This window comes from Eptatretus burgeri, chromosome 4, assembly GCF_056783735.1.
Source record: "Eptatretus burgeri isolate ZD-2024b chromosome 4, Ebu_testis_v1, whole genome shotgun sequence".
NCBI lineage: Eukaryota > Metazoa > Chordata > Myxini > Myxiniformes > Myxinidae > Eptatretus > Eptatretus burgeri.
This window is the reverse complement of record NC_140964.1, coordinates 6,826,229-6,838,444: the sequence shown is the minus strand read 5'-3', so window position 1 is coordinate 6,838,444 and position 12,216 is coordinate 6,826,229. Positions and strand designations below refer to the sequence as shown.

The following is a 12,216-nucleotide window of genomic DNA, read 5'->3' as shown; positions in this document are numbered from 1 at the left end:
GAATCTAAAGCTATCAATATCATTGGCATTGCCCATGATGAGTTCACAGCACAACGCCTGTTTCTCTCACATTGCAGACAGTGCCTTGTCCATTCTGTTTATTACCACCTTTCCTCTGGTCCAGCTCTTCTGGTGTATCAGCCTTCCGACACTCCCCAACTCATCCAAAATGCGTACTCTTCCAGTAATCCATTCCTTGTAGTCCAAGAGCATTAGGTCAAAATAGGCCCTAACCTGGACATTTTTGGTAACAAGCTGATTTTTTCAGGATAGGTCCAGGAATATGTCTAGAATAACATACTAAAAGTCCTCATAAATCCTCCTTGAGCGTTTTCCGCAATCCAAGATGGCGTCCAAAATGGCCGCCTCTTCTGTTTTTCTCATAACTGCAAGCAGGTTTCCCCAAAACACACTTTAAATGTCTACATATATGTTTTGAAGTATGAGGAACTCATTAGAATACATCTTAAGAGATGCTGAAGCACGCAAGTACCAATAAGACCTCTTGAGTTCTTCCAAAAGTCCAAAATGGCGTCCAAAATGGCCGCCATTTCATGTTTTTCTCATATATTTGCAAGTAGGTTTCCCCAAAACACACTTTAAATGTCTAAACATATGTTTTGAAGTATGAGGAACTTATTAGAATACATCTTAAGAGATATTGAAGCACGCAAGTACCAATAAGACCGCTTGAGCTCTTCCAAAAATCCAAAATGGCGTCCAAAATGGCCGCCATATTTACTGTTTTATGTCATAACTTTGCAAGTCGGTTTCCCCAAAACACACTTTAAATGTCTAAATATATGTTTTGAAGTATAAGGAACTCGATAGAATACATTTTAAGAGATGTTGAAGCACGCAAGTACCAATAAAACTGTTTGAGCTCTTCCAAAAATCCAAAATGGTGTCCAAAATGGCCGTCATTAACAATTTTATCTCAAAATTGTTTAAATATTTATCATTAATTAATTAACTGTGATATTTAATCCTGAAAATATTCAACAAACATTTCAATTATAAATGTGGTTGCTGTGCATACAGTATTCAAATCAATTTGAATGTTAAAGTCTAGAAGTGTGCCCTTAATCACTTATGACATTACGAGGGAAACATTGTACCATCAGTTTGATGCTAAACAGACAGGGCGACATAAATTTTCCATATGGTCCATTTTCGTCACCTAAAGCTTGGAAATTGAAAACTTGGTGCTAACCTTTTTTTACCAACAAGATGCAGTTGATGTCTACCATGAGGTGAGTTCTATTTGAAACATTCCGTTATCATTAAGGAAGTAAAACTATTATTTTTGGTACCCAGACTAAATGCATGATCAAAATTTGTGTCTTCATGCATGTACTACACAGTACTGTGTAATATCACTTGACAGGGAATTTCTGTGGAGTAGTCTATCGTTACACCTAAAACATTGTATTGAATCATTTTATTTGTTTCATGCAGATGAAAAGAATTATAGTATGATAGAAATCAGAGAGTGTATGACACTCCTTCCTATTGGTACATGTATGCTGTATTTGTATAAAAGGTTCCTTTTTTGTGTGTGTCACAGCATATCACATATATTGTGATATGCTAGTATACATTCATTATTAATAATAGCAGACATTTTAAAGTGCCTTTTCCATTGGATGCAAAGTGCTATGAGATGTCATCCCTGGTTGTCATAGGAGATAAAATATATTACCAGGCTGCGACAGTACAAGTGCAGTGCACATCTAGGGATAACAAAATAAGTTAGTCTTCAAGTCACATATTACATGGCAGTGAATTTCTGTGGAGTAGCCACTATCATCATCATTTTCCTCTCGGGTTTCCTTGCGAGATTTTCTCTGCCCAATACAATTCCTACCAGACATTCTGGCACCCCACAATGAGTTGATTCATCCGTAATTTAACTTCACAGGTATCAATATGTAAACATGCTCTAGAGTACTGTGATTGTGATGTGTTATAGAAATTGCAGAATCATGTGATGGCAATCATGTGATGGCATTGGCACTTGTGTGCTTCTACATCTCTTATAATGTATTCTATTGAGTTCCTTGTACTTCAAAACATATATTTAGACATCTAAAGTGCGTTTTGGGGAAACCTACTTGCAAAGTTAAGAGAAAAACATGAAATGGCGGCCATTTTGGACGCCATCTTGGATTGCGGAAAACGCTCAAGGAAGATTCATGAGGACTTTTAGTATGTTATTTCACACACATTCCTGGACCTTTCCTGAAAAAATCAGCTTGTTACCAAAAATGTCCAGGTTAAACCCTAATGCTCTTGGACTATTGTTAAACTCCCAAAATCTATGCTTCCTGCATATCTCAATTTCTTTCTTCCCCTTTTCTTCCATCTTTGGAACTTTCTTCCAGGGATGGTTCAATCCCATCATTTCCTCTAGGGCTTCAAGCAAGCGGTGCACCACCATCTCATATCATCTCCCATTTACCTTTCCCAACCAAACCCTCTTACTTTCATGTTGCTGTGTTTCCTCCCCTCCTCTCTTCTCTTTTCTTCTTTGTTCATTCCCTCATTTATTGTGTCCAACTGCGGCCACATTATCAGCTCATAACCCTTTACCCTGCTTCTCCTTGCTCTTCCTTGAGCCTTATTCTTGTATAAAAAAAAAAACATTTCATCGAATGTCACGTTATTTCTACATTCCCAAATAATGATGTTTTGACGTTACAGTGATAATAAAAGAAAGAAAGATTTTCTCAGTAATGAGGGTCATGAGAGAGCTTGTCCAGAAATTGCATGCAGGACAATGATATTAGGAGATATTAATGTACCTTTACATCATTTACAAATACATGAGTACAGACAACATACAAATCAACACAGTTTGTGGGATATGGGACATTTGTCCTTCCTGGAGGATTTGGAATATTTGTCCTTCCCAGACTCAACACCAAGGTTATTTGAATTTTAATGGGAGAAACTTACAAAATTGCAACAAAAAACTGACTTACTGATGTGAACACTGGGAGTTATTGGTGAAATCGAAATGGATCTTTGTTTTAAAAAAAATCAAACTTCAACTTTATCGTCAAAAAAAGATTAAATTACTATTGACGATTGTAATCCTTTAATTAAAAACAAACAATGCAAATGTCGTGGAGCTGGCGGTCCAGGTTAATCCCCTCGCCCCAAATTGTGGTGACGGGTGGTTAACACCACCAGCCCGGATATCCGAGCAGATGGGACTTGGAATCGAGGAGTTTCGTCCTGCACGTGTAGACGCGCGCAAAAATATGGAGCTGAGTTGCTCTCTCGCCGCAGGAAAACATACATCAGGCAATTTGTGAGCAGAATTCAACACCAAGGCTCACCACCCATTCCTCTCATGCACCCGGTCTGTTCACAGCGATCGCCCACACGATGAGATGATTTCTGAGACCCCGTGATCAGGCCACGAGGCAGCTCTCCTCCCCTCCTCAGAAACGTACCCACAACACGGCTCAGCCGAACAGTCAATGGCTGGCATCTTGCTCAGGACAAATACGAGAATCGCGCCGTCCTCTTCATGCATCAAAGGAAAGCCAGCCGTAAAAGCCCTGTTCTTACAGGCAATCTCCTAGCTACGTTCTCTCTCTCAACCACATGCGTTCCTCACTCCGCACTCGTGCCTTCCTTCTTGCTACGAGCTGCTTCCCCGTCCTCTCTAATCGCCAGCCTCCTATGCCCTCTTCTTTCTCTCACTAACCTCACACCATCAATCATCAGCCTCGGGGGAATGAGTTTGCCCGCTGTCACCCTTGAAGCCTGGGTTTCTTGCCTACTTGGTCATGTTATAAAAACGCAGTTCTTCCATGGTTTGCAAAACAAAAACATGGGGAAAAGTCAAGGGGGTGGGGGGGGGGGGAAATTACATATTGTGGGAACTTATCCTTAATCCCTATCTAATTGACATCACACCAACCCCTGTGTGGTGACACTCAACACTTAAGCTCACAGTTTACATACTTAATTACATTGAGATGTCTTGTACATGTCCATGGACCAAACAACTCTATTCAATCCTAACTTTCCTATTAAATTCCTCCATCCACCCCCACACCAACATGTTTTTTTATGAATGGATGTAAGAACTTAGGCTCAGGGGATTTTTGTTGGTCTGGAATAAAATTTTGTTGGGGGATGGGGGGAGGATTGACATTCCCATAGAACAGGTAGAAATGTACAGAATAGCATGGTCCATGTATGAGTGGTTAGCCAATCTTGATGAAGTAAGTCAGGACACTTCAGCTTAAGGATTTGTCCTAAAAACCTGCTCCTCTGCTCTTGCTCACCCTCTCTCTGTTCTATTCACCCTCTCATTTGCTCAAGGTCATCTGCCATCTGCTTGGAAATCAGCAAACATCAATGCCCTGCATAAAAAGGTGCAAAAACAGATCCCTGTAACTACAGACCAATCAGCCTTCTCCCAATCATCAGCAAGGTTATGGAATCCATCATCGCTTCAGACATGAAATCCTTCCTCTTCTCCAATGGCTTGATTTCCGATCATCAATTTGGTTTCAGACAAGGTCACTCTACCCTGGATATTCTGCTTCTGCTTTCCCAACAATGGATGGAGGTCCTCAATGCCAGACAGGAAATCCGAGCCGCATCCCTGGACATATCACGTGCTTTTGACACGGTCTGGCATCCCGCCCTGCTCACCAAACTCTCTTCCTATGGTATCCAAGGCCATCTCCACTCATGGCTCGCAGACTTCCTCTCCTGTCACAGTCAACGTGTGGCCCTAAATGGAGTTCTTTCATCCCCTCTTCTTGTCCAGGCTGGAGTTCCTCAAGGCAATGTTCTGGGCCCTGTTCTTTTTATGGTTTTCATCAATGATCTCTCCGACTCTCTGGAAAATCCTCTATATCTCTTTGCTGATGACTCCACCCTCTGCCGTACCATCCCTCATCCCTCAGACCGGCAAGCAGCAGCTTCTTCGTTCTCTGCAGATTTGGATAAAATCACAAACTGGTCCAACACGTGGAACATGTCTTTCAATCCGGACAAATCTCACACTCCCACTATGTCTCTCCGAAAGGACCGTTGGGACCCCCCCACCCCCCATGCATTTTCTCAACAATCCTCTGGAAGAAGTCCTTTCTTTCAAGCTTCTTGTGTCGGGGTTCGAACCCTGTACCTTGAATTACAATGCTTCGATTTGGAGACACACAATCATTTGCATATTTAATGGCCTAATCACTGCAAAGATAATGTACCTTCACACACACACACACACACACACACACACACACACACACACACACACACACACACACACACACACACACACGATCACAAGATGTAACGGATCTCTTGCTTTTTTATTCATCAATTAATCAGCCAAACATAAGAATCATCAATCAATCAACCCAACATAAGAAACATCTGAACAAATGAATTAAAAGAACTTACAATTAAACTTACAATTAAACTAACAATTAGTTAGACAAACCATAAATTTTCCAACCAGCCAACTAAGCAATTAACCAAACCCCTGTGCACAGGTCGAACAGATTGCCAGAGCGAATGTAACAATCTGCTCTGTCTATCGTCAGTCGCTCCTGCTTATATACTTTTTGTCTTGCGCATTACAGTTTGAGCAAGACCCTTTTTGTGGTGAGTGGCCTGACCTGCTCTTGCAAGAGCATGTTTCATGGTTTCGCCGATGAGACAGTGGATCAACAGGGTTCCTGTTCGTGGAACTTTCACAAGACATCTGCATCAGCAATCACCATATCCTTCTTATCTCAAAGAGAGAGAGAGAGAGAGAGAGAGAGAGAGAGAGAGAGAGAGAGAGAGAGAGAGAGAGAGAGAGAGAGAGAGAGAGAGAGAGAGAGAGAGAGAGAGAGAGAGAGAGAGAGAGAGAGAGAGAGAGAGAGAGAGAGAGAGAGAGAGAGAGAGAGAGAGAGAGAGAGAGAGAGAGAGAGAGAGAGAGAGAGAGAGAGAGAGAGAGAGAGAGAGAGACAGAGAGAGAGACAGAGAGAGAGAGAGACAGACAGACAGACAGACAGACAGACAGACAGACAGACAGACAGACAGACAGACAGACAGACAGACAGACAGACAGACAGACAGACAGACAGACAGACAGACAGACAGACAGACAGACAGACAGACAGACAGACAGACAGACAGACAGACAGACAGACAGACAGACAGACAGACAGACAGACAGACAGACAGACAGACAGACAGACAGACAGACAGACAGACAGACAGACAGACAAGATAAAAAAGATACATGGGGAATGGTGAAAGAAGAGAGATGATTTTCCCTCCCACCACCCCCTTTTCCTGGCTGATGGCTCTTTCGACATCACAGCCGTGCTGCGCAGTGTTTCCACTCGGCCCATCTCTCCAAATACAATTCATGGTTATGTTTTAAATCATATAAAAAGGAAAACCCCACATCAGAACATTAACAAAAATTTAACTTATATTGCAAGCGACAAGCAAAGCTTAATAAAGGAAAATATTATAAGAAAGTTAGATAAAAACAATAAAAGAAAGGTGAAATCCCTATTTCAGCCCCCACACTGGGTCTCACCATCTGCCATGATCTTTCCTGGGAAAGCCATATTTCCAACCTCGCCTCCAAAGCCGACTGGGAATCCTCCGTCGTGCAAAGTCCTTCCTCGGCCCACCCGAGCTCCTGACCACATACAAAAGCTTTTGTCCACAGCCTGATGGAGTACTGCTCTCCCCTCTGGGCTGGTGCTTCTGCCTCCCACCGTTCTCGGCTTCACGCTGTGGAAACCAAGGTATTTCAGATCATTGACATCTCCCACGATGAGGCTGAGTCTTTGGGTCTCTCACAGCAGGCAGGTCAGTGGTCTTTCTGTCTTCTACCATCTCCAGTCCTGTCTCGCCCCCCCCCCTTGCTTGCTCTGTCTGCGATTTGTCTCCACCATATTTCCACAGGGCGCTCAAGGTCCGCCAACAACACCCTTCTGGGAAAACTACCAAAATCACGAATCGCTACTCACCTTTACTCTTTCATTCCTCTTTTTTCTCGTCTTTGGAATAAACTCCCACACTCTGCTCAATCCCATTCTTCCCTCCAGGCCTTCAAAGCAGCACTTTACCACCACCTCTTATCATCCCCAATCCAAACCCTCAATCTTTTCTACCCCCATTAATCCACCCCAAACCCACCTCCTTCAAATCCATGCTTTCCTTCCTGAAAGTCCTTGTAATGTCCATCTTGTATATCCCGTGTTCCCTGCCCCATCCCTCTCCCTTCCACAGATCTCCTAATGTCTCTGTTACCCACTGTTTTGTCCTTCCCACTCCCGCCCCTCTTGTCTCATGCCCCCCTTGATGTGCGTTGTGTGTTCGCTCTCATATGAGCCTCGACAAGGTATACAAAAAAAACAAAAACAGAATCATCTTATTTGAATGTGCACCTTACAGGAGGTTTGTGTGGTTGTAATTATTTAGGGATTATGGTTAAGGAATTGTGCGTCTAACTCCGATGTAAACCTCGACTGGGGGTGCCAGGAAACTTAGCAAGAGAGAGGGGCAGAGCTATCTTCGCTTTCAAGGGGTGGAGAATTGTCCGGAGAGACATGGGAGGAGCTGACAAGGGCAGGGAGGGATCAAAAGAGTTCTTCGGCAAAACGGGTGAGAAAGGATTGAGCTCGGAGGAGACCGAGTTGAGAGAAGAAGAACTTTGGTGCTGAGGAGAACGAGTTCTGCGGAGATCATCCTGCTTGCCTGCCTTCGTGCGGAGCCTGTTCGTCGTCCTGCCATTCGCCTCCTCATTGCCTGCTCGTGGCTGCTCTGCATCCATCCTTCCACCCGCTACCACCAGAGCTGAGTTCCCCGGTTTTGCCCCTTTCCCGTATGTGATTGAGTCTGGAGTGAAGCGCCTTATTTTCTTTTTATTGGTTCATGGAAAAATATTTTCACGAAAAAAATAAGTGACCACTATATTTGTTATTGTTGTCTGTCTGTCTGTCTGTCTGTCTGTATGTTCCGAGCATAGCTCCGTGGGTTTTGATCTGATCCTGATAAAATTTTGGTGGGAGGTTTATATCATGATCTCGTTGTGTTTTCCTGAGAATGCGCGTGGTGCGCCCATTATGGGCACAGCCACGCCCAAAAAACACGTGTTTTTAGGGGTAGCCGATTTCAATTTGCATCTTCTCCTAGGGGGTTTGTCAAATCTGACGGGTTTCGGTACTTGGTTAACCCAATGGCACCTGCATAGCCCCACGGAGCTCGATTTTTCATTTTCGTCCCAAGGTCACGGTCACAAGATCACGAACTTAGAAAATTGCGAATTTTGACATAAAAATCATACGACCGCCCAAACTTTGAGAGCTAGGATAACAATATTTTTTACGCATAATCTTGAGGTCATTCCCCACCTAAAGTCTTGAAACCATTTTTCTCTATCTCGAACACCTTGCCCGTGGCGCCCCCTTCAAGTTTGTTTTTACGCTGATTTCATCAAAGTATGGATAATCCGAGGAGTGCGAAATGCCATATAGCCTATATGATGTTATATTGTTCCTGGAATCTTCCAGAGGAAGTTTTGCACCAAAGGTCCAAATCCTTGACCTTTGACCTTTAAAGTTCACGAAGGTCAAATTTTCAAAGTTGTGGGAATCGAACCGGGTTTTCGACCTTCTTCGACGAACTAACTCCATTAAGCTATAGCACGTATCCTGTTTCCTTATTTTAATGTCCACAACATTGTTTTGTGACCTTTAAAGGTTATGCAAAGGTCAAATTTTTAAAGTTGTTGAACGAAACCGGGTTTTCAACATTTCGCAGCTAATAACCTGTCACTCATCCCACATCATGTTGATCATTTTTATAACTTGGTCAAAAATTATCACATTGGCTCATCTTTGACTTCTGAAACAATCTATATCGTCAAATACCACTCATGAACCATTGCTGTCTCCAGACTTGTTTCTCTTATTATCATTGTATGTAATTATGTATTATCGATTCAGTGTGCCCCCTCCCCCCCCCTTCTTCCCCGCTAACCTGCTGCCATATTCCTTTCGTTGGGTCAATCTTCCCCTGGTTATTTGGCTATGGGAAATAAACCCGTCGGTTATATAAGGACTAAGGTACTCGTGTCTCTTCTCGGTTCTCGCATGTGCAAACCCGTCATGAATCAAACGCAGTCTGAGCGAGTAAAAAAGCTTGTCGGTCCATCCAACGACAGTGTTAGTTGACCAGGACGTGACAATGTCAAAGTAGTCAACATTGCTTATGGCTCATTAATTACATCATATGTGAACAGCTATCGAGCCAAGTCTTGAATTTCTGTGCATAGTTTGGAATGCAAGGATCAATTTTGCAATCCTATAATTTCTTTGACTTGTGATTCATGTGTGTCTATATTTTGAGACATTTAATTATATACTGTAAGGTAACCTCTCTAGGCTCATATAAAGTTCGTTTGAACCACAGATAATAAATAACCTGTGATGGCCGAGAAGGTCAACTGGACATCAGTGTTACCCTTGATTCGCCAGAATACTCTTGAGTGATATAATCAATTCTATTATCCACCCTACTTTAAACCGTCACTCAGTTCCCCTATTCGATTCAAATAAACTTTAAAAGAAACTCAAACTTATTGAGTGAAACCACATTGCTTGGTCCTCCAACCCTCCATCTCCTCTTGCCACATCCCACTTCCTTACTTTGGCATAAAGTTTACTTTGAGCTGACTCTTCCTTTCAAATGTTCGTCTGCGAAATGTTTCAAAGAAGATCGTCAAACGCACGAGGGTCATTCCATGTCAAATCATCAAAGAATCTGCCGTCATCTCTCAGATTTTTGTAAAACTTTGGGAACCAATTGGGACCCATGAAAAACGGCAAGAACTCAAATATTTTTGCTAACAGCCTCTTAATTAGTGAGATACAGACTAACGAACTTTGGACTAATTAGCACGACGTCGCGAATTCAAATGGCCATATCTCTAAAAGTATAACACCTAGAGAGCTGGTTTTGGTGTCATTTTAAAGGTATTTTCATGCGCTATGAATTTGTCTGGGCAACATTTTCCTACCTCCAACCACAAAAAAAGTTATCACAAAATATAAACTTCAATCGTGAATCCCCAAAAAATGTATCCTTCAAATTTCCTCAAATTCATCCCAGAGGTACCTTATGATGTCAAAAAGCTTCCACATAAGTTTTGTGATGGGCACTCCAATAGTTTCTGAGATATGAGCAATAATGTACATGTACGCATGGCATATAGGTTTGAAAATCAGCATTTGTAATGTATTATACAATCATTCTAACCTAGCCATGACAGGGAACACAGGGAACGACCATCAATTGCTTTGAAGTATCATATACTTTCATTTTCAACTGGGCCTGAGGGGAAGAAACAAGTGCTGCTGTTGCTGCATTGAAGAGGAAATTGAAAGCCTAAGTCAGGTTAGTGAACACTGTGTACTTGAACTCACTTATTGATTGTATAATACATTACAAATGCTGATTTTCGAACTTATATGCCATACGTACATGAACATTATTGCTCATATCTCAGAAACTATTGGAGTGCCCATCACAAGATTTATGTGGAAACTGCTTGACATCATAAGGTACCTCTGGGATGAATTTGAGGAAATTTGAAGGATACATTTTTTGGGGATTCACGATTGAAGTTTATATTTTGTGATAACTTTTTTTGTGGTTGGAGGTAGGAAAATGTTTCCCAGACAAATTCATAGGGCATGAAAATACCTTTAAAATGACACCAAAACCAGCTCTCGAGGTGTTATACTTTTAGAGATATGGCCATTTGAATTCGCGACATCGTGCTAATTAGTCGAAAGTTCGTTAGTCTGTATCTCACTAATTAAGAGGCTGTTAGCAAAAATATTTGAGTTCTTGCCGTTTTTCATGGGTCCCAATTGGCTCCCAAAGTTTTACAAAAATCTGATAGATGACGGCAGATTCTTTGATGATTTGACATGGAATGACCCACGATCGAGACTTGTGGAAGAGTAGAATGACGTCACAAGGGGTCAACAGGAGTACTCACAATGCTTCAGGCCCCTTTGGGATGGACTGTGATTTGTTGTGATATCGTGCAGTTTGATTATCTCATTCATGACATCACAACTTTTCCCTACCAATTATTGCATGATCATTAAAAACGAATAAACAAAATGTCCGACAAGCCAAAATTGTCTGTCCTATTTTAGAGCTGTCCTATTCTTGATTTGTGCTCTTCAGTTGTTGATGCTGTTCACGGTAATTGTGGTTACATGATACTGTGATTGTGAAGGTAAGAAGACGGGCCGTTGTGTGCTGCGAAACCCACAAGCCTCGACCTGTGAATTATTTGCGTGGTGCCCGGTCGAAAATGAAGATGATTCCATGTGAGTTCGATTTGATTACCATGAAACCATTGTATGGATTTTACTAAAAATTCCACAAACATATCAATCTCATAACAAAAGCACAACAATACCACACCACTGTCTTGGTACACTCAAGTGCACTAATTTCTGTACAAAATCACAATGACATCAATCTCGATATAAAAGTACTAAATTTGGATTGTATGAATGTGTGTAATCAAAACCTTTGTTCTTGCAGAACGAATCCTTGGCTTAAGAGTGAGAATTTCACACTTTTCATCAAGAATAACGTCGCTTTTCCTCGATTCAATTTCTCAAAGTAAACAATCAACACTTTCATCACTGTCTGCGAAATGCGAGACGCCTCTCCTGTCGCGTCTCCCTCTTTGCGTCAGCAACGTCCTGTCCCCCCTGTTTCACCTCTCCCATCACATCTTCACAGTAGAAAAGGGGGTTTCTGGATTATTACCTCTGCCACTGGACAAAGGTTATAGTCCTCACCCCTGTCTGTCTGTCTGTCTGTCTCTGTCTGTCTGTGAGCAGGATATTTCAAAATGTTGAATTTATTTGATTTTGGTGAAGATCCGGATCTGGATTGGAGAATTTTTAATTTTTGAAAGTGATTCTTTGGCATTGAGAGATAGTGCCAAAATGATGCAGTAAACGCTCAAATATCATGGGTTTCGACCAGCTGCAGCCAACCTGTTGTGTTCCAATTTCATTATCACGAGATTTCATTGAAACCAATCACGGTTTTTGAGTGAATAGGAGTCATCATTTGTGTCCCGTACGTGAACGATTACCTCCCATTATGAGCTTTGTGTTGTTTCTTGTGCACCGTTTTTAATGA

At 42.0% G+C, this 12,216-nt stretch overlaps 1 protein-coding gene across 2 annotated transcripts in view; it reads left to right on the top strand.

The window, feature by feature from the left end:
- Positions 1–12,216, top strand: part of LOC147027405 (P2X purinoceptor 4-like) — a 224,724-nt gene that overhangs the window by 140,064 nt on the left and 72,444 nt on the right. The window contains exons 8-9 of one of the 2 annotated variants that reach the window (XM_085876772.1): positions 11,291–11,384; positions 11,605–11,685. In XM_085876772.1, the coding sequence (XP_085732898.1) occupies positions 11,291–11,384; positions 11,605–11,685 (175 nt within the window). The remainder of the gene's footprint in view (positions 1–11,290; positions 11,385–11,604; positions 11,686–12,216) is intronic. The other variant, XM_085876771.1, reaches the window with a different exon arrangement.